The 22,876-nt window shown below is 38.5% G+C and overlaps 2 protein-coding genes across 52 annotated transcripts in view; both read left to right on the forward strand.

Annotated features, from left to right (window-relative positions):
• Positions 1 to 362: 362 nt before the first annotated feature.
• Positions 363 to 15,118, forward strand: LOC123745774 (uncharacterized). 2 transcript variants are annotated; one of them, XM_045726745.2, is made up of 10 exons: positions 363 to 676; positions 6,647 to 6,775; positions 8,364 to 8,473; positions 8,814 to 8,918; positions 10,739 to 10,844; positions 11,204 to 11,282; positions 11,401 to 11,431; positions 11,867 to 11,983; positions 12,728 to 12,876; positions 14,073 to 15,118. In XM_045726745.2, exons 2-10 carry the CDS (start codon positions 6,703 to 6,705, stop codon positions 15,031 to 15,033), a joined length of 1,731 nt encoding a protein of 576 aa, XP_045582701.2. In that variant the 5' UTR covers positions 363 to 676; positions 6,647 to 6,702; the 3' UTR covers positions 15,034 to 15,118. The 2 variants fall into 2 exon arrangements, with proteins under 2 accessions (XP_045582701.2, XP_069173754.1); XM_069317653.1 differs by lacking the exon at positions 363 to 676 and having other exon boundaries at positions 6,580 to 6,775.
• A 1,466-nt stretch (positions 15,119 to 16,584) lies between these two features.
• LOC123745770 (zinc finger and BTB domain-containing protein 7A) overlaps positions 16,585 to 22,876 on the forward strand; it is a 215,414-nt gene continuing 209,122 nt past the window's right edge. For 18 of the 50 annotated variants that reach the window (XM_045726723.2, XM_045726720.2, XM_045726726.2 and 15 more), the window contains exons 1-4: positions 17,249 to 17,431; positions 18,399 to 18,501; positions 18,745 to 19,326; positions 19,763 to 19,993. In XM_045726723.2, the coding sequence (XP_045582679.1) occupies positions 17,427 to 17,431; positions 18,399 to 18,501; positions 18,745 to 19,326; positions 19,763 to 19,993 (921 nt within the window). In that variant the 5' untranslated portion in view covers positions 17,249 to 17,426. Of the gene's footprint in view, positions 17,212 to 17,246; positions 17,432 to 17,457; positions 17,477 to 17,540; positions 17,732 to 18,398; positions 18,502 to 18,744; positions 19,327 to 19,762; positions 19,994 to 22,876 lie in introns of those variants that run through there. The other 32 variants (XM_045726707.2, XM_045726713.2, XM_045726711.2 and 29 more) reach the window with 19 other exon arrangements.

Genomic DNA, 22,876 nt, shown 5'->3' on the forward strand with positions numbered 1-22,876 from the left:
GTCGTCCCTTCACTTTCTAGTGTATGTGGTCTGGTCAACATATTTCAGCCACGTTATTGTGACTCACTATCTCCATAATCAACAGTGTCAAGTTTTGTTGCTTTGATAAGTATTAGATTTTCGGAACTATTTTTTTCTGCTAGATGTGTATGACTTCTGACTTGCATCTGAGGGTGCAAATAGAGTGGAATATCATTGGCTGATATCTTGCCAATAATAGGTGATATCAAATTTGATGAGTTGATAGCACTTCTGCTCAGCCAGTTTATATAGTGGCACCTATGGCGACCCAAGGTTGCGTGGGAGGCACTTAAGGGTGTCAAAGGCGTCTGGGGTCAGTGTGCTGTTCGACGCTGCGGGAGGAGGTTGTCTTCGTCCTCTCCTCCCCCCTCCCTGACACTATTTGCATATCATATTTTCGGCTATCTACAACTGAAAAGCCGATACAAGTGCTATTCGATATATAAATTTTAACACAACAAAAATATCTTTTAAGTGTATATCAGAAAATATAACAAATGTGCATTATAGTTAGCCTGTATTTACGAATATTATGTTTAACTTCATAATGCTGTGAATATTTTAGTCAGGATCATAAATGAAAGAACGATTATTACAGAAAATAATATTAATATAGCCACAGATATAATTCATATATTCATAAATGTATATATAGGTAAGTAATGATTTTGTGTTGCTCAAAATACAATGAAACATTTGTAAATATATCTTTGCGTGTATATTTGTTTGCTTGTATTGAAACATTTTCGTTCAATATACAGTATTTAATATTCCATTATCGGAGACAGGAAGCCAAATTACGCTTATCGAGGGATATAGGCCAATGGCTTAACATTTATGTAAATGTAAATTCCATGCTAACTACCTTCTCCAAAATGGAACTCAAAACGGTTGCCTAACTCCCGGGGTATCCATATTTACTGCTGGGTGAGCAGAATCATATGTATGAAAACTTGCCCAACCCTCTATAGCTGTCCCGCCTGAGAATCAAACCCGGGACCCTTGGTTGTAGCCGAAAACGTAGACTACTGTGCTACAGGACCCACTCATGTTAGAGTTGCCTACTTGTAAGTTGGATTAACTTTTTCGAATCGGATTAGTCTATCTACAGGTAAGATTATCGTATTTTCAAGCTAAATTAACATATTTTCGAAATTTATTGACTATGATGAAATTAGATTGCCATCATATCCCAATGATAGGGTTAATTAACCTATGCTAATTTATTAACCTATTTAACCTATGTAAATTGTGCTATGGCCGGGAGAGGTAATCTAAACAAGCTTTTGGTCAAGTTAGATTATTCTATGTTATTGTCAGTTTAGGTAAAGTTTGTTAAACTCGTGTGGCTTATGATAATTCACAGCTTTATTGAGAAAACGATAATTGTTTCTTGAACCCACTGACATTATTCTTCCCTGTACGAGGTAGATAAAACTATATCCACTGTAATAGTGTAGAGGAACTCCACTAACTAAAGATGAAGAGGAACTCTACGCTTTACATACTTCATAGAAACTTATATCACCATAAGTTTAATGATTATTACACGAAAATTACAAACATTGACGAAGTTTTTTATCTGAATAAGAATTTCGACACGAATAGATGGTGGTCAATAATTTGTATACCCTGGTTTTGAATCCATAAGTACTTAACTGCAAGGCACCATCAAATTCACGCTATTTAAGCAGTCAATTTATCTATTATCCTCTCCTGTCTGACTGACTCATGTACTATGTAAAATATTAAATAAAACACAACTAAACACCTTTATGGTGTTACAACCAATTAAAGGTAATAAACATAATGTACAGAGTGCTTAGGCCATTAAATTTACAGTGTAGTTGTTGTTATTTTAGATTCAGCTACTGGGAACAAAAAGTTGCAAGTAGCACGGGCTATGGTGAGCCCGTAGTGGACTTGTTAGAGTGTTACATTCACTGACTGTCTGTTTGTCCAGAGTAGGAGGGCAGACGCTCGAGGCTATCCTCATCCAACTTCCACCCGTGAAGCATAGGAAAGGAGAGGTGTTATGGGAGGCTCAATTTCCGTTTACTAAGGACTGACTAAATCAAACACCGTAAATTCGCATTAAATAAATAGATAATTGAACAATTAAAGTAAAAGATAAAGAATTATGAAACTAAAAATGTCGCTGTAGTTTGAAGTACAGAATAACAAAATATCTCTTGCTTCCTTTCATCCTCCCTCGCCCCTCATCTCCCCCCCCCCCCCTCTCTCTCTCTCTCTCTCTCTCTCTCTCTCTCTCTCTCTCTCTCTCTCTCTCTCTCTCTCTCTCTCTCTCTCTCTCTCTCTCTCTCTCTCTCTCTCTCTCTCTCTCTCTCTCTCTCACAATCTCATTACTCCCCGCTCGAGAGTCTGATGAGTAATGAGCACCTCTGATTAATTTCAAGCCCTTGACAGGACGAGGGAAATGGTGATTGCAGGTTGTAGTCCATGGTTATAGGGGTAGTCCATGGTTATAGGGGTAGTCCATGGTTATAGGAGTAGTCCATGGTTATAAGGGTAACATGGTAGTCCATGGTTATGGGGGATAACTTTGGTGATCCCCCGGTTATTAGGACTAATATAATAGTCCATTGAAATTGAAATTGAAATTGAAATAAGTTTATTGAGGTAAAATACACACAAAGGGATGAGGTAGCTCAAGCTATTCTCACCCCATTCAGTACAACGTGTTAATATATACATAGACACACATCACAAACAATAAACATATTACCAAACATTCTGAGAGGTAAACATATACATTTCCTCCTTCACAAGTAGTATGGTATCAGACGTACACACAAATACTTTTATGACCTAGGTATACTGTATAGACAATTTGCAAGACACCTGCAGATAATTCAACAAAATATTACAATCTTGGTGCAAAATTCTTATATCTCTCAAGAATATCATCAACCTTTCCGTTGTGACACATCCAGGCTATTTGTTCAGGAACAGTCCTTATCTCAGTGTTTCTATATACATTAATCAACGGACAATGAAGAATATAATGGGCAAGGGTGTGAGACCTTAACATACCACATAGTTTACACTTCGTGTCATTACCATGAACATCTATCCCATATTCCCAGTAATATTTGTACCCAAGCCTGAGCCGCATGTACACAGAGTCACTCCAAGCATTTCTCCTTTTACCATAAGTGAAATGGGTGTTTTGACTCACATACATGTAGTGTTGCATGGTTTGACTTCTCTCATACATTATCTCTCTCCTCTCCACTCCCGCCTGTGCCTGAATATTTCTGATTTTGCTTCTTATTTGTCTCATTGTGAATTCACATTCAATGTCAACTTGTGGTTTTGATGTGGCACGTTTGGCCAAGTCATCCGCCACCTCGTTGAGCACTATTCCAACATGAGACGGAATCCACATGAATTTCACACTATAACCTTTCAGCTGTATCTCAGTTATTCTTCTCTTACAGTCCTCCACTATAGACATGAAGACTGGGTTTCGACTGTTTAAGGACTCCAGTGCTCCTCGGCTATCGACAAATACAAAAACATTTTTGTCGTCATGACGTACTTCCTCCAAACACGCCAGAATGGCCTGCAGTTCAGCTTGTGTGGATGATATATAATTACTAAGCCGGAGTTCAATTATCCTGTCCACAGTCCCAAACTCCGTATAATCCCTTATTAGGACACCACACCCTGCCCTGCCATCTTCCGCCACCGACCCGTCGCAATATACATGTAAACTGCATAGTCCATTGTAAGGAGGTTATATGATAGTCCATGTTTATAGGGGCTATGGTAGTGCATATGAAGGTTTTAATATGGTATAGAAATGTAAAAGGGAATTGATACATTTAATGTAATAATATACATACAAATCTGGAAGGTAAACCAAAGTATAACATAGAGAGAGAGAGAGAGAGAGAGAGAGAGAGAGAGAGAGAGAGAGAGAGAGAGAGAGAGAGAGAGAGAGAGAGAGAGAGAGAGAGAGAGAGAGAGAGAGAGAGAGAGAGAGAGAGAGAGAGAGAGAGAGAGAGAGAGAGAGAGAGAGAGAGAGATTTAAGCGGATTTCACCCCGTCATGACTCGAGAAGGGAGACAGGTGAGGGCAGAGGCAGATCAAGGGGTGAGAGAGGAGAGAGATGAAGGGGTGAATGGGTGAATATCCCTTGTGCTTGACAAGGACCTGAGGATCACGGGCTATTCATACCCGTGCAACCTCTTGGGTGGCTTAATCTTCATCAATCAATCATCGACCTGAGAACATCACACTCAACTAACCTCTGAAGTACACACTGATAACAGTCGGGTTCGTTCTCGACTCACAATCGGGAATCCCGGGTTCAAATCCCGGAAGGGACACAAATGGTTGGGCATATTTCCTTTCGCCTAATGCCTCTGTTCACCTAGCAATAAATAGTATTGATGCCGAAAAAAAACATTTAATGTAAATGAGGTAAGTTGCATGATTTAGCGGAACTAATATTTGAGGTTAATTTAGTGTAAAGCTAGAGAAGCAGAGATGAGTAGCGACAGTTGAGTCGGGAATCATCGCATCGCATCACCAACAATAAAAGTTTTGGGCTCAGGAACTGGAATTTGACCCGCAGGTACAGTTAGGAAAGTATAGATAGGCCAGTACACAAACTCAAGGTGGTTAAAGCAACCCCTCATACATCATTGGCTGTCATGAGGAAGACTGAATCGATCGTTGGGTAGGGAAAGGGGGCGCGCGCACACACACACACGCACGCACACACACACACACACACACACACACACACACACACACACACACACACACACACACACACACACACACACACACACACACACACACACACACACAAGAATGCAAACAGAGCTTGCATACATATCATGCAAAGAGTGGCTGAATTATCCCTTAGATTGAGAGCAAAGCTACAGGTAATGGGAAATAAAAAACATGTGCAAATTGATTGGGAATAAATGGATCCAAGAAAGGGAGGAGAAACATGGAAAGCAAAACTGGTAGAAGTTGCAGAGAGAAACTTCCTAACACAACATGTTAGGGAAGAAACACAAAGACGAGGGGGGAAACCAACCAGCAAGACTGGACGTAATCTTCACACAAAGCAAAATGGACATTGAGAACATTGAGCATGAAATGCCATTTGGAGCGAGTGACCATTGTGTACTAATCTTTGGTTATCTAGTTGTCATGAAAGTTGTAGCAAGAGGAAGAGAAGAAAGGCGTGGAAAACTCTTTCCATAATAGTGAGTACCAGAAGCTCAGAGAAATTTTGGACAGAATATCATCGTAATAGAGCTGAGAGACAGAACAACACAAGGGATTTCATAACTAGGCAATGCAAAGACGCTGAAAGGAGTTATACCACCCCCAAGGGATAAAGCAACCAAGAAAAAAAATTGGCCTTGGTTTAATAGGCAATGCTTTGAGGCAAATAGAAGAGTACAAGAGCTTGGCAAAAGTACAGGGAGCACAGAACAGAGAACCACAACATACATACAAGAGAGAGGAATGAATACATAGGAATTCGTAGAGCAGCAGAGAAGCACTATGAAAATGACATGGCATCCAAGGCCAAGATCAGGCTAAACTTTTATATAGCCACATGAGGAGGAAGGTGTCGGTAAATGAGCATGTGATCAGGCTACGCAAAAGACGAGCAAGCTACACAAAGAATGATAAAGAAATGTGTGAAGAATTGAATAAAATCTTCCAGGAAGTTTTTAAGTTTGAACCAAAACTGACCCCAGATTTATGCTTTCTAATGGAAGAGATGCTACCAGAAGAAAGACTGATTGCAATATAAGTAACACCAAATGAAGTAAAGAAACCATTAGAGGAGCTAAAGGTAGCGAAAGTCACAGGCCCAGACAAGATCTTAACATGGATTTTAAAAGAGGCAGCTGCAGCATTGCGTGTACTTCTTGCTAAAACCTTCAACTCCTCACTAAATATGGAGGAACTTTTGACATTTGGAAAGTGACATATATGGTATACCTTTATAACAGAAATGACGAAGAAAGGAGCCACTGACCTACAGACTACTATCATTAACAAGTATTCTCTGTAATATATTAGACTTTAGAGAGACTAATCAAAAGAAGGATCGTCGATTATTTACAACATATAATATTTACCTCCAAGATATCAACATGGATTCAGTAAAGGAAATTTTTTTGTTTTACCACTCATCCAATTTATTAATTACTAAAGACATGCAACTTCACCAGTATAAACTATTCTATAAATTTATACTGTAGTTATTGTATTAAATTCAAATTCTGTTACAATATACCTAATATTATATTTGTTGACAAACTGAAAGACCTGTCCGAATCGCTGTGTGTGTTTAATGGCTTTGGAAAAATACAACAATCACCAATGTACGTACTTTATCAATCCCATGTCCCGTATTGTAAATAAATAAATAAATAATTAAATATAGTTTCAGTGATAAATAAATAAACATAGCTTCAGTGACGGCTCTGAAATAACTTAATCATATTTAACGCGATTTTGTAAGAATTATTAGGCTCGTCAGGACTTAATGTTCATATTTATGTGAGCTTGGCTTGCATATTATTATTTAATTTGCTCAACAAGCCTGCTGTCATTCCTGCAGCGTGATTGGTTAGCCTGGTAGTGAGGAGTATTGTGCCAACGGGCAGGATCTGAGGGATGAAGCTTCCTGAAGAGGTAAACCTGCTGATCTCCAGTGCAGAGGCAAGTCCTCGATCCTCCACACCCACAGGTGAGTCCATACATCCTAACTCTCATATTCTCACCCTCTTACTTCTTCCCATGATGCATGGCATGCGCATTGGTGCATGCACGCACGCACACAGTAGACTAAGTCGTCGTCCCAAACCGAGAATTGCGGGTTCGACCCTCGCAAGCAGAACGGAAGGGTTTGGGCAGCGTGTCCTTTCATCTGATGCTTCTGTTAAGCTAGTATTAAATATGTAGCTGAAAGTTGGAGAGCTACTGTGGGTTTCATCCTAAGAGTGATCAGTAGTTGAACTATAGTAGGTATGGTAGAGAAAATAGGTTAGGAATCATTGCACTAGACAACTGGCTGTTGGAAAGACGGGGTCCAAGAGATGAAGCCCATCAATTGGTGAATACACATAATTGTTAAAAGTATCATAATACCGACGCTTCATAGGCCTAAGTGTGGTAAAATTATAGATACTGCTTTAAGAACATCTGAGTGGATACTAATTAAGGAGATTAAAAATAATTGGAAAATTAATGTAAACATAAGTTAAAAAATCCGAATCTATAAGACAATGTATATTTATTTTGTTTGTCTAAAGTTCCTGGCATCAGGTGGGACCGCTTGCCAGACACGGGATTTGTAGTGGACAGTTATAAATGATTGTGTTGTTTGGTACCATGGTTAGTGTAGTCCGGTTACTTACACCCATACTCATCCAGCAAATGGTGGTGGGAAATGTTACACAAGCACATAATGGGCTCGGGATGGATGGGTATGGGGTGCATAATAAAGAAAGAAATTGAGAAATTGAATTGATGAACTCCAGTAATCATTTAGTTAAGCAAGTTGCAGCACTGAGGAGCTAGTTACTATCATCAGTTTATTCACACTTTTGGTTAGTTTATTTTAATTAACATGAATGTTACAGTGTTCCTAATGGGTTCAGTTTCTGAACTCCAGTGTTCTATACCTTAAGCAATATGCCTCTAAAACCTGTAATTTGCAGTACAGGTTTTCTTGTCTCAAATTTGTAATAAAGTTATAAGGGGTAATGATGTAATTATTTAACGTAGGTAATGTTATAATACATGATCACGAGGTAAGCCAGAGACTTGCAGGCACTTCAAGCTTACAGTGTATCTGTATGCACCCTCAACACCAGGAAAACTTGGGATACCTGGCTTTTGGGTAATATGTCATCTTGGATAAAATAAATGTATATTTCTTGAACATTTGTGCTAGAGTTGTCTCATAATATCTGACATTTTAGCACATTCAGATACATGGTGATGTATGTGAATAGTTTGAGCCAGATTGACTTACAGAGCACATCCTCTCTGAACCCATTTACACAAGAGGATGAGTAATTTACTTTGACTCAAAGTCACTGGGCTGGATGATAGAGCGACAGTCGCTTCATGCAGGTCGGCGTTCAATCCCCGACCATCCAAGTGGTTAGGCACAATTCCTTCCCCCCGTCCCATCCCAAAATCCTTATCCTGACCCCTTTCAAGTGTTATATAGTACTAATGACTTTGCCCTATCAGCCGATAATTCCCTCCCCTCCATATATTTATTATTTACATTGTAACTTTATTTAGACAACTCATACATCTGGCAGTTGCCCTGAGCGAGGTGGAGGAGCTGGTGGAAACTGTTATCGTACTGCACAAGGACCCGAGGACCCATGAACTAGGCCTGAGAGTGGTGGGCGGCGTCGACACCTACCTGGTCAGTGGAACAGTTTGGGCGTTTCTCTCATTAATTACACGCCTCTAGATTATATTTACTTTTGTAAAATAAAAAAAATGCTATATATTCGGAAATGTCTTTAATCTATTTCGACCTCTGTTTTAATATTGGTGTTCTAAAATATGTTTTTCACTCCACCAAACTTAATCATTTTTTCAACAAGATTTGTTGAAAATACATTGTCTGCATTTTAAAAAAATATCTCATTCGTTGGTAAAATGTTCTAGGTAGGCATTATTTCTTTGGTTGGTTATGGTGGTAAATGTTGCTTGTGGCGGTAAATGTTGGTTGTTGTGGTTAATATTGGTTGTGGTTGCAGGGATGTGTGGTGGTGGAGGAGGTGACGGAGGGCGGCGAGGCGTGGGTGGACGGCAGGCTTCAGAGAGGCGACATTATTCTCCAGGTCAACAACACGTCCTTTATGGTAAGTCTGGGTGGTGGGTGAATGGGTCCTTGGTGGTGGCAAGGGAGGGACCGTTGGTGGTGATAATATTCCGGTGGTTCCAGCACTGATATACTGGTGGTTACAGCTCTGATATACTGGTGGTTCCAGCTCTGATATACCGGTGGTTCCAGCTCTGATATACCGGTGGTTCCAGCTCTGATATACCGGTGGTTCCAGCACTGATATACTGCTGGTTCCAGCACTGATATACCGGTGGTTCCAGCACTGATATTCCGGTGGTTCCAGCACTGATATACTGGTGGTTCCAGCTCTGATATACCGGTGGTTCCAGCACTGATATACTGGGGGTTCCAGCACTGATATACTGGTGGTTCCAGCACTGATATTCCGGTGGTTCCAGCACTGATATACCGGTGGTTCCAGCACTGATATACCGGTGGTTCCAGCACTGATATACCGGTGGTTCCAGCACTGATATACCGGTGGTTCCAGCACTGATATACCCGTGGTTCCAGCACTGATATACCCGTGGTTCAAGCACTGATATACCGGTGGTTCAAGCACTGATATACCCGTGGTTCCAGCACTGATATACCCGTGGTTCAAGCACTGATATACTGGTGGTTCAAGCACTGATATACAACGTTCACGTACAAGCACTGATGTACAACGTGTGCACGTACAAGCACAAGTATTGTACTTACTCGTTCACGTACTAGCACAATATGGTAATGTCAACATGACAGCAATACCTTCATACATGTATAATGAACATTAATTGTTCACTTGCTCTTGAACACAGAGAACAGTTCCTGCTCATTGATGCCCTTCACGTTCAAACTCCACCCTTGTGTCCAGTAGATCATTCACTCCCTTGTCAACAGCAGGTCCGCCGCCATCATTACATATTAAAATCGAGCTGTAAAGTATCACGCTATTGTGATTTCTGTGTGTAAAAGATATATATCTTCATTTTATTATAAACAAATGTTTCGGAGAATATACGCCAATATCATTGCTAAATCAAATGTATCATTGGGGTAATTCATTGAAAATAATGTTTCTTGTTCCACTGATGTTTCATTATTGAATTCTATCATCATGCTAGGAACATATTCTTTATACTACAATTTAGAGTCTTGTGTGTGGCCAAATGTTATCTTCAGATCCAAGAATACAGTAAATCCATCTTTTTCCTGAACACTTTATCTTTATTATTTTATTATAAGGAGATAGCAAGTTCAAAACACAGTATATTCAAAACCTGAAGACACATTACTTTTTAGATTAAAGATTTATCATTTTCTAGGTAGTTTTCTTAAGAAATTAGCATATTGGAAGTGTTGACGAATTTGGTGTGTGTAGCTCAGTGCATCATATGTCTTCACGGTTCAACATAGATACAATGTTGGTCATTTGATCCATTACTGATATTTTTCTTTCCCTCAAAAGACTTGCTGAAGATGGTCCAAAAAGGATAGCTTAGTCATCAGCACCCAGCATATTTTATCCGGTCTCATTGCCTTGATTTTCATAACTTTCTTGCTTCATGTGTGTGACTTCCACATCGCCCATTATACCAACTGTTTCAAATGGTTCTTCATTCACAAACTGTGAATAAATTTTCAGTTCAATATTTCTTATTTTGTTTCTGCATATTTATTAGCCTCCTATATCTTTTGCATTAATTTACAAGTGCATTTAAGTGTTTGTGTGTGTGTAATCCTGAGTGCTTCGCCATCACCACTAGTAACAGATAAACACAGGCAATACGAACTAGATTTTACGAGTCCAAATATTGAGATGTTATAGACTAATAGAGTGTCTATTTCCGACAGCATTCTACACAAGAGGAGGCGGTGAAGGTGTTGCGATGCTGCTCCTCCCCTGTCAGGCTGCTTGTGATCCGTGAGGACCCCGAGCAGCTCTTCACCACTACCAAGGGTAAGTCCCTGGGTCAGGGTGGGTCCTGGTCCTCACCACACCATTTGTTCTGGGTCACCTCATTTCAATACGGGAGACATCTCCCGTCACGCAGGGTGCAGTCGCACCTCCACAGATCTCCAGTATCTATTGATACTGTTAATGGCTCAAAAGGGCCACCACTGACGGGCTATTCATGCCCGTGCCATCTTTTGGGTGGCTTAATCTTCATCAATCAATCAATCAATTTGCAATAGTACACATAATCCTTCATACATGTAATACTTGTCTAATATCACTGTGGGGGGGGGGGCGGAGGGCCGCTCTGAGTAACGTTATCAAGTTAGCATCTTATCTTAGCCTCAAACTTGACCTTACAGAGCCGACGATATTCATCACAATGGAACTTTACAAGTCCAGTGTAGCAGAGCGTATAGGGTTGAGTCTCATGGAGCGAAGGTAAGTTCTTGTGGCGGATCAATGTTTCGGATACATTTGTACTAATATAACTATAATAATAATAATAATACAACAATAGTAATAACAACATTACTAATAATTTATCTTCGTGTTATAGAGACAGAAAAGGAATCTTCGTCACTCTAGTGGTAAGGAAACATCTCTGTTATTTCATTAAATAATTTTTCCTTCGTGCCTTTCATGACTTCATTCTCATGGTGCACTGAGCCCTTCCTTGCTGCTCTTTCTGTTGGACTACATGTGATCTATTTATATGTGTGATCGTTTTCACCACTGTGTATATATACAGTGCTTAATAACGTTAAAAAACTCATATGAAATAAAAGATCAGTTTATAGAGTCTATTGAACACCAAACTGTGATTAATATTGCACTACTTTGTGCTTTGGTGCATCATATTGTGTTTACTGTATTGCAAGTATTGTAACATTATATAACTGTATTATAATACATTATATGACACTGCATAATGCTCAACTGTTTTTTATTGCAAATGTTTTAGTATATTGTAGAGTATTTTGGTGTAGTGTGTGTTATATATGAGTGTGTTGTGTGAGCCACAGGAGGCGGGTAGCCTCGCAGCTGGCTACGGAGGCATAATGCAGGGAGACAAGCTGCTGGCGGTGAACCAGACCTCGGTGGCCTCCCTCAGTCTGCAGCGTGTTGTCTCCATCCTCAGGGTCTGTACTCACCTAATTATTCTCATGTGTAACGCTTTCCACTACTCCATAATGACCACTCATCTTTCTACTCGGATTTGATTCCTACGTTGATGTCTATATCATTTTTTAAATAATAATTTAGTTGAATGTCATTGTCATAAGATTTTGTTAATTGTGCATCCCATTCTTTACTGTGAGTTTAAGGTATAAGTCATCTTAATCCCAGGCATTATTACGGCTCTCAAGAGAGAGGCTAAGAAATGGGGATAAGATTAAATTGTACAAATGAATGAAAGGATTTAACAACGGGGGGGATATAAATGTTGTGGTAAAAATATCTACCCAGAGATATAACACGAAACACTGGATTCGTTTAGATGAAGTTATATTAAGAAAATAAATAGCTGTGTACTGTGTACTATTTCCGTACCCAGGTATGGAAATAGGGTTGCATATCTATGAGAAAGCAAACTCACTTAGACAAATACATGAGCAGCTTTGATGGTTTTATATAAATAAATAAATAAATAAATTTTTATTCAGGTAAGGTATGTACATACATACAAGGTAAGATACAAAAGTTGATGGATTTATAGATAGAGCTAGTACATACAATGCCTAAAGCCACTATTACGCAAAGCGTTTCGGGCAAGATATACTTACAGGAGCTGTTGATTTGCTTTTATGCGATATTTTCTTATCTTCTATTATCATAACATATAAGAGTCAATCTTCCAAAATCTCTCTCTGGTTTGTATATAGAGTTTGGAAGGGAGAGTGGTGGTTGTAGTGGGTCGGGTACCAGAGCTTGCTGGGGCCATTCAGAGGTGGGCGTGCTCCCAGCTCCACACCTCCACACCTACACCCAGACCCACCATACACTCCTGGCTTCACTCCACACTCCATAAGCAGTAAGTATACCACACCTTCAGTGTTGTATCACACACACACACACACTCACACACTTTCCTCAGATCTGCTGTTTCTCGTGAATTTTCATTGATTCAACATACTGTATCTTTCCTTTTAAAATATAATACAAAATAAATATTGTTAATTAATATTAACAATATTAAAATTATTTTTCTTTCCTCTCATATTTCTATATTTCCTCATATTTCTATGTGTATAACTTTACTACTCCCCTCATAATAGTACTGCAAACAATCTAATTATAACATCATATGATCTAACGTCATCTTTCATTGCTAGCTATAGTCACTATAAAAAGCCATTTTGAGAAAAAATATTGTTAAAGCCATTTGCATTAAATCCATTTTATTTATAAGTATAAAAGTAATTCATTAATACATGGCTCTCGCTTAATAGTGAATTAAAATGCAAATATAAATATAGTATATCTTGCTCTATTTAGCATGATCCCCGAGCTCTGCGTATATTTCGATATATAACCCAGCCTCCAAAAATGACAGTACCTATAACTACTATTGATGAAGAAGTACAAAATGTACGAATGTTTTTGTAGGTACAAAAACCTCCTCATCTCCACCCACCCCCTTCACCCCCCAAAAAAGGAACCACGTCTTGCTACTGCAATTGTAAAGGGCATAACAAAACTTAAATAAACAAGCCACAAATTTAACCTTACATTTTCTACGCATAACATAAGCAATCTTCGGGCTAATTTAGCACATATATTTACCATACTAAGCCTAGGAAATGCTAGGCTTTACGGACCCTCTCCAAAATTAATAGTACAAAACGTGGAATTTTTGCCTTTGTCACAATACTCTAGATTTTGTCCATTCCATCCATAGTAGCTACAGGTACTATTATATTTTGATGACAGGTTGCCACCTGGAAATGCAGCGTTTACTATGGGGATCCTCGAGTATCTGTTTGTGTTTCATGTTGCCCAGCAATATTTGTACAATATTTGTGGGTAATATACAAGCATAACCTGCAGACGTAGTTGTAGAACAAGCAGACTATAATGGTATATTTCAACTAATGATTTTGACTGGTGTAATTTTGCCATAATCTTTTTATATTGTATTTTAAAACGCTTTACATATTGGTGGCTTTGCAAGAATGTATCAATTATCACCAACAAATGTACTTTCACAACCCTTTAACCCTTTTACAGAAGGGAGTGTGGAGCGGGTAGTATGGAGGATGCTGGATACGGGTCGTCGACGTTGCTGGCAGGAAGGATGCTCCTTGATGATCACACCACCGCCGTCTGCGCCGCCCCCAGGTTCCCACTCCCACTAACCCTTATCCGCATCCTCAGATCACTACATGGCCGCTCCACACCCTTCACACGCACGGTTCTCCAGGTTCCATCCACACAAATGGCTCTCCATTCCACAAATAGTGTTCATCAGGGCCTCTCTCCACACAGTGACGGTCAGGGCCCCACGACACACAGTGACCTTCAGGGTCTCTCCACACGCAGTGTCCGTCAGACCCCCTCCACATACAGTGTCCTTCAGGACCCCTCCACACACAGTGTCTATCCGGGCCCCTCCACACACGCTGCCCTTCAGGGCTCCTCCACACACGCTGCCCTTCAGGGCCCCTCCACACACGCTGCCCTTCAGGGCTCCTCCACACACATTGCCCTTCAGGGCTCCTCCACACACACCGTTCTCCAAGGCTCTTCCACATCCTTCACTCACGTAAAGGTCCTCCAGGGCCCCTCAACGCACAGGGCCCTCGACCAGGGCCCCTCAACACACAGAGTCCTCGATCAGGCCCCCTCCACGCACAGGGCCCTCGACCAGGCCCCCTCCACGCACAGGGCCCTCGACCAGGCCCCCTCCACGCACAGGGCCCTCGATCAGGCCCCCTCCACGCACAGGGTCCTCGACCAGGCCCCCTCCACGCACAGGGCCCTCGACCAGGCCCCCTCCACGCACAGGGCCCTCGACCAGGCCCCCTCCACGCACAGGGTCCTCGACCAGGCCTCCTCCACGCCCAGAGCCACCAGATCCTCCTTACGGGCACCAGCTCACGTCTATAACACTGCAGTGATCTGTGCGGAGAGTGTAACCTGCGGATCACACAAACCATTTTTAACTGGAATAAAAATCACAAGTTTTTGACCAATTAAATGACGATTAAATATTATAATATATCAGTTATATTGTATAAATAAAGATATTATTGCGTGAAATATATATATATATATATATATATATATATATATATATATATATATATATAATGAAAATAATATCACTATTTTGAAAACATGAGGAAATGGAGACTGTTTCCACTACCATCCGTAGTGGATGGAAATATAGTCTACATTTCTTCGTGTTTTCAGAATAGCGGGTTATTATTTTCATTGATCAGTGCGCTATTACACTTCATTCATTGATCGAATCATCAATGAATGATTCATCGCACAATTGATCGTCTAGACTAGACGATCAATGGTGCGACGGTCACGGTACTGTGTACGTTTAGGGGTGGTCATGGCTTCGAATCCTGGTCGGGTCAATTAAGAGTTCTTAGTGAGATAGATTATATATATATATATATATATATATATATATATATATATATATATATATATATATATATATATATGTCGTACCTAGTAGCCAGAACGCACTTCTCGGCCTACTATTCAAGGCCCAATTTGCCTAATAAGCCAAGTTTTCCTGAATTAATATATTTTCTCTAATTTTTTTCTTATGAAATGATAAAGCTACCCATTTCATTATGTGTGAGATCAATTTTTTTTTATTGAAGTTAAAATTAACGTAGATATATGACCGAACCTAACCAACCCTACCTAACCTAACCTAACCTATCTTTATAGGTTAGGTTAGGTTAGGTTAGGTAGCAGAAAAAGTTAGGTTAGGTAGGTTAGGTTGCCGAAAAACAATTAATTCATGAAAACTTGACTTATTAGGCAAATCAGGCCTTGCATAGTAGGCTGAGAAGTGCGTTCTGGCTACTAGGTACGACATATATATATATATATATATATATATATATATATATATATATATATATATATATATATATATATATATAATATATATATATATATATATATATATATATATATATATATATATATATATATATATATATATATATATATATATATATATATATATATATATATATCGTACCTAGTAGCCAGGACGCACTTCTCGGACTACTATGCAAGGCCCGATTTGCCTAATAGGCCGAGTGATTTTCTTTATTTTCAATATTTTTTTCCAAATAGTTTATTTGATTATTATTATATTATATTAAGGCCATAATTTATTGACTTAGTTGCGTTAGTTTAGGTTAGGTTAGGTAGGGTTGGTTAGGTTCGGTCATATATCTACGTTAGTTTTAACTCAAATTTAAACAAATTAACTTATACATAATGAAATGGACAGATTTATCATTTCATAGGAAAAAAATGGAAAAATATATAAATTCAGAAAACTTGGCTTATTAGGCAAATCGGGCATTGCATAGTAGGCCAAGTACGACGTTCTGGCTACTAGGTACAACATATATTAATATAATATATAAATAATGTATATATATATGTATACAGGCTTCCTGTCCCCGACACAAACATTTATTATTACAAAAGACGTTATTAATAAGAGTGCCGACCGTTAAGTAATTACACCTGCGGTAAAATTTTCGATTTAAATGGAACGTTACATGTACTGATATTGTTTACTGTTTACAACTTGTAGTTGAGAAGTTTAGGTATATTAATTATAATTGTAATAAATACATCCATAGGATATGTAAAGCCTGAAAATATTGAGTCTTGCCACTCTGGATCAGTTTCTTTGTTCTCTACCTTATCCATTTTCTGACACTTGAATTCAGTTTGGCATTAGTAATCAAATCAGTTAAAGGTATATGTATTCAATTGAAAGTTGGGCTATTACAATACCGACATTTTGCTTTTAAATAGCATTATATTCTTAAATCGGTAACCTGGGAGCGTCGTTCAGAAAGCACGCTTGCCCATGGAACCACTAAATGACACGATAACTACAGGATAACATTTTTCCTCCTTGCATTTCATGAAGCTGGCAATTACCACACATTTAAGGAACTTTGTAATTATGATAGGGTGTATTATTAGTTGTCAGAACTGGGAGAGACTTATTATTATCGTAGTTTAATGTAATATTTGTTGTGAGGTGTAAAGAGTGTGGCAAGTATGTGAGAGCATCTGGCAGCGAGGCGCCGCCGCTCAACCAGGCGACGCCGACCACGACCAGGCGGCTGTTATCTCTACTGTGTGGGTGAGAATTACTCATTATCTCCTGTTGTTGCTAGTTTGCCAGTACTATAAAGCAGGTGTGAGTGACTGTGGCATGTGGTGTTGGTGATAATGAAGCTGTGAGGTCACAAGATGGGGGCGTTGTGTGCGAGGTGGTGTTAGCGTCCGCGTCCTTCATGGCGATCTCTCAACCCTCCATGTTTTGTTTACCTCGTGGAGACGCCCAAACTGCACATTATGAAGTGATTATCAGTAGTTGTTGCTAGGACACGCTGCGTGCGGTTGTGGTGTGTGTTGGGGCGTGAGTGGCGAGTGTGGGAGAGGTGTGGTAGTGTTGTAAAGTGGTGTGAGGTAGAGATGAATGGCTTGTCCCTTGTGTGACGTGGGCGACGCGACGCAGGCGAGGCTGGCCCCGCGCCGCTTGGCCCACCTCTGTCCCACCTCTGTCCCTCTGCTGGCCCGCACCTTTGTGGCCACCTTCCCGCCACATTTTATACCCTATCTCCACCTCCTACCATCTCCTGGGTCGTTTATACCGCAAAGTTAGGTTCTGATGACAGTGTATCTTCTGTCGTTTCTGGTAACGCGTCAACTCCTGTACAAAATCAATTTATTGGGTATCGTAGTATGGACTTGCCCCTCCATTCACTTTCATTTTATTTTAATGAACTTAGTTTTACTGTTGGTGGTCGTGGCCACATCAGTTTAATTTGACAACTTGGGTTTTTGTTGCTTAGCTTGATGATCACTTAATGTTGGTGTACAAAGGGTTAAACTTCCCTTACATTGGTAGCCTAGGATGACATTAATTAAATAATTGGACTTGTGAAAACTTCATCATATAAATGGCCATGAAAAATGACTTATTTGGATACCGTTTGATAAACATCACATATTCATGTAAAACTTTTATGGATGATATTCCGAGGGTAGTCAAATGTTTGGAAAGGTTTTTATGCTTGCATACTGTAGCCTGCCATATTTTGGCATTATTTAATGTGTAATTGGTTTTTAATAGTACAAGACTTTAATTTATATATTGTAGAACAAAGAAAGATTTAGTTGAATGTGAATTTTTGACTGCATATGATCTTTATTAAATGTTGATAAGTTTTCAAATTCAGTTTTAACTACACAGGAGAGAAGCAGACAGTCTTCACAAAATGTGTGTGCGTGCATATATTTGCTAAAGTCTAGATATTTTCACAGGTACAAACATTCTGGCAAGATGGCTACAGATGGCATGCTATCGTTGTCATGGAATAACCATAAAGCCACATTTTGCCACATTCTCTCAACACTACGGGAAAAGGTAAACAATAAACTGGACAGCATTGTGCTTTATTTTCTTTATTTATGTATATTGTGAATTTATGTATAGTAATTTTAAAAATGGTTTATGATGAAGGCTTTATTCAATGTGTATGTAACCTTACACACTTAGATCTATGTAAATTAATTAAGATAGAGGCTTAATATATTTGGAGGTTGTGACAACTTTCAAAATTATTTTATATTTTTATTGCTGATTAAAACCATTTCTTTTGTTTGACAGGAGAGATATACTGATGTTACTTTAGCATGTGAAGGTAAATTTTACCCAGTGCACAAACTAGTACTATCAACATGCAGTGAATATTTTGAAAAGATGTTTGAGCATACACCATGTAAACATCCAGTTATAGTTTTAAAAGATGTGAAACCTGATGAACTAGAGGCTTTATTAAGTTATATGTATGCCGGTGTTGTGAGTGTAGCCCAGAATGACTTGGCACGTCTGATCAAAGCTGCCGAGTTACTTCAAATTAAGGGTCTAGCTGTGCCTGATGAACCACCCATGAAAGATGGTGCCAAGAAAAATTCATATCCGTGGAGTTCGCGTGATGATAGGACCAGTCCCCATCCAAAAAGACGACGACGGGAGGAGCAAGTTCCTTCTGTTCCGCAAGGAGGGTCACAGCCGTCAGAAAGTCCTCCTTCCTCCCCCCATCACACAGAATCGAACAATAGTTTTGAACAATCTAAAGCGCACACGCAAGACCAAAGAGGTGAAGATAGCATTGATCAGAGGTTGAGTGAGCGGACAGAGCAAACGGTGGACTATAATTCCACAAAACAAGAATCTTCTCATGCTCAGGTTGGTTGTGAATAGTTTTGATCATGTTCACAGTGGACAAAATGTTTGGCATTAATAATTTCAATTTCCTGTTCAATAATAACATGTGATTGAGGCTGAAGTGAGTGTTATAATTTACATATAATATATATAATTTTTCTCATAAATACATGATTGAACTAGTGGCTATAATTTGTAAAATGTTGATAACATGCATTTGGCCAATTCTTCATTAATGCCAGTTATTGTGTATCTTGATGGTTATAAAGTTAAGTATTGTTTGTACATTGTTTTTGTTATACTGTGCCTTGATATTTTATTATCCAGTATATACAATGATTATTCTTTATTTTGTAGTTTTTATATTCTGTAATTTTAATAGCTGTACTATAGTTTGAATCCTGAAAGATAATAAAGGATTGCATTTGTTTAAAGCACTCCCATTTTTTATTTTCAGGATAATGTAGATGAAACTCTAGTCAAAGAAGAAATTGTAGATTCTGTGGATGACAATCAAGGGGAGATGCTAGACTCTGGAATGGATTATGGATCTATGGGTGGAGGTGACTCGAGTACAGGAGGGGAAGAACAGGGCAATAAATACACCCACCAGTTAGATCCCAAGCATCCTCAGCCACTTCCAGAAGCAGTTGTAGAAGCGTTAGCTGGTCCATCGGGGATGCAAGGGGTATGTGTTCTATGTCTGCTGATGTTGCTTTAGTCAGATTTGTAAAGTACAGTATTTGCTTTTAGTGTATCCTGAGACGGTATTTTTTTGTCTTGAACTTGTCTTTATGGTAAAGTAATTCCAGTAATATTGTACTTTTTTTTATATTTTTTTGTAATCTTCTTTTGTTTTACATTGATAAAAATTATCATATTAGCTAGTTGTAATATGACAGTATATTGAATTTCTTCTAGATCCAAATTAAACAAAAATGTCTTAACCTATTTTTTCTAAAGCTGGAATTTAGTTATCAAGTAACGTTATATTGAGCATTTACTGTGAAAATGTAATTTAATGTATATATTTGCTTAGCATGCTGGTAGTTAATAATTAAAAGTTGATTTCTTGATTGAATTTTCGTGGCATATGAACCTTAAGTGTACGTGTGTGTGTGAGACAATGCTAGTGAGTAAATGGTGAAGGATCAAGAATGAAGATACTTTGAATTATGTTGCAGTATTTGAAAATAAAATCATTTTTAAGGCATATATAATTGAATGAATAGAAAAATACGAAAACACTTAATTTGGAAGGTTCTTGAATAATGCATTGCTTACATTAGGATTTGAGAGTTCACCAAAGTTACATATGGCTCACATCATTTGAGAAGTGTCATTGTTGTAACGAGAAAATTGTTCTGAATTGAAATTCCTGTTATCAGACCTGACCTTTCTCTGGCTATTGTCACTTGGTAACGAGAGAGCACTTGTAATTAAACATCATAAATTATAGTGAGACAATATATAGTTTTTTTGTTTGTTTTCTATAAAATAGATTTTCAATGAATCTTAAAAAGAGAATTTAAAATTATGGAGCAACACCTCTATCTAAATTTCAAAACTTAATGATAAAATCAGAATTTAATATGCAATTATGTATATGCAAGGAAATGTATAGAGTTCTTGTAATATTGTTAAATTATTTCCATATTTTTAACTTTTTGACCACAAATTTTTGTTTTCCAACATTTGTCAATTAAAAATTTAATTTTTCATGCACCTGTTTCACAACATAATTAATTTTTCATGTAGATAATGATTGCTTCATGACCTTTGTAAATAATATGGTTATGGAGAAGAGGGAGGTGGGAGGTTGGTCATTAGCGGCGGGTGGTGATGTAAGTCTATCTAATGTACTGATAAGGGTTCTGGGTTATTGGTTAACGTTAAACTGTCGGAAGTTTTGAGTGACGATGTGCTAGGTCATAAGGAATGTCCCACAAGAGTTAGCAGCATTTCCAGCAAACCCTATCACCGAGTGTTAGAATGCTTTCCCTCACATTGTTTCTTTGTAGATCTTGTAGGTAGTCGCCTCATCTCCTGTAGTCTTTGTATTCCGTAAATGTTTAATAACTTGTTTCCCCTCTTTATTATGGATCCATTTGTCAACTGTTTTTATTTAAATTTGCCGTTATCTGCGGCATTATCTATTTCACTTCTACGTTTGCTAACTTGACCAAGTTATTCGCATCCATTTCCACATAGAGATTCACATTACTGTATCTCTTAAGCTATACCTGCATTGCTCTTCCAGATAACTGAGCCCTTCCTCTCCAATCCTTCGGTTAAGGCTCACTGTCTCGGCAACTTGTGAAGTTATGGACAAACTCCTGTTTTCTTCAAATGGTTTTCTTGGTGTTGATCTGCATTTTGTCATGTTCCTAATGCCATAGGAGACATTATTTTTTTTTATACAGTAATTGCAAATTAACTGCATGTCATATGTTTATTCTCTCTACTGGAAGAGGTCATCTTGGTTTAGCAAGTCTTTAAAGGCTTTAATGATACCCTGATGCTTTGGCTAGATTGAGATGGTGCTGGGCAGATAAAAATATAACAAATTTTTGTGGGAATGGGAACGAACTTGCAAACCATGCAACTAGACATCACTTGGATCACCTTTTAAATAAGTTTATATTGATGGTAGGCTTTCACTGTGTTACAAATGTTTAGTCAAATTATGTGACTGTTGTTCAGGGCCTCTTATTTACTTTGTTGTTCAGGCCCTCTTATTTACTTTCAAATAAATTGGTTGGACTTAATAGTTTAGTTAACCATTTGGCAGTGTATTTGGGGCTTTAAACTTTTTACTTAGTTTTGGATGGCTCTTCTAATACATTACATACTCTTTCCATAATTACCAATTATAATTTTTGGAAACCCTCAAAATTGTCACTCCCTGTATGCACTCTCCAACCCCCCCCCCCCCACAAAAAATTTGTGTATGGGCAGTATGCAAAAAATAGAAAAAACTAAACTGTATCTCTTACTGACTTTAAGGGGTTATAAGACCGGAAATATGAGAGTTGTTGTAGGGTATTCATAATTTATTATCCTGATACATGTGAAAGGTGCTGCACCTAGGCCAAGTTTCAGCATCTCAGCCTAAATAGAGAAGGAGAAAAAAAAAAAATTATACAATTTTTCAACAATGTTCAATTGCTTTCACAGCCCACAATTGTGAACCAAAATCATTTCTACGACACTCAGCCTTACCTTACTATATAATAAAGATTTGGTTGATCGATCTTTATCCCAGATGTATTTAGTGCAATAATACAGATTTTTAAAAGTTTCCCAAAAACGTATGCAACAAAATGAAGTGTATCATTATTTATAAAATCAATAAATCTACGTAGATAAGAAAAATATCAACCGTTTTTAGAGGCGTAAACTCTACATATAATGTGCAAGTTTCATGTAAATTGAATAATGAATAAAGGCTGTGAAGGCAGATCTAGTTGTAAAAGTTGGAGTTGCGTAGCGCGCGCGACAAGTTACTCTACTCGCGGTCACGAGTGACCGCGAGTATGAGCCAGCTCGTACCTTGTATGGAGAGCTCGCA

This window comes from Procambarus clarkii, chromosome 88 (assembly GCF_040958095.1).
Source record: "Procambarus clarkii isolate CNS0578487 chromosome 88, FALCON_Pclarkii_2.0, whole genome shotgun sequence".
In the NCBI taxonomy this organism is placed as follows: Eukaryota; Metazoa; Arthropoda; class Malacostraca; order Decapoda; family Cambaridae; genus Procambarus; species Procambarus clarkii.

Bases quoted from the DNA above. Each gene is read 5' to 3' on its own strand.
- LOC123745774 (XM_045726745.2), top strand. From the start codon at position 6,703: ATGAAGCTTCCTGAAGAGGTAAACCTGCTGATCTCCAGTGCAGAGGCA. The intron at 8,474-8,813 runs GTCAGTGGAACA...TTGTGGTTGCAG, and splicing joins GCGGCGTCGACACCTACCTG to GGATGTGTGGTGGTGGAGGA. The intron at 8,919-10,738 runs GTAAGTCTGGGT...TATTTCCGACAG, and splicing joins TCAACAACACGTCCTTTATG to CATTCTACACAAGAGGAGGC.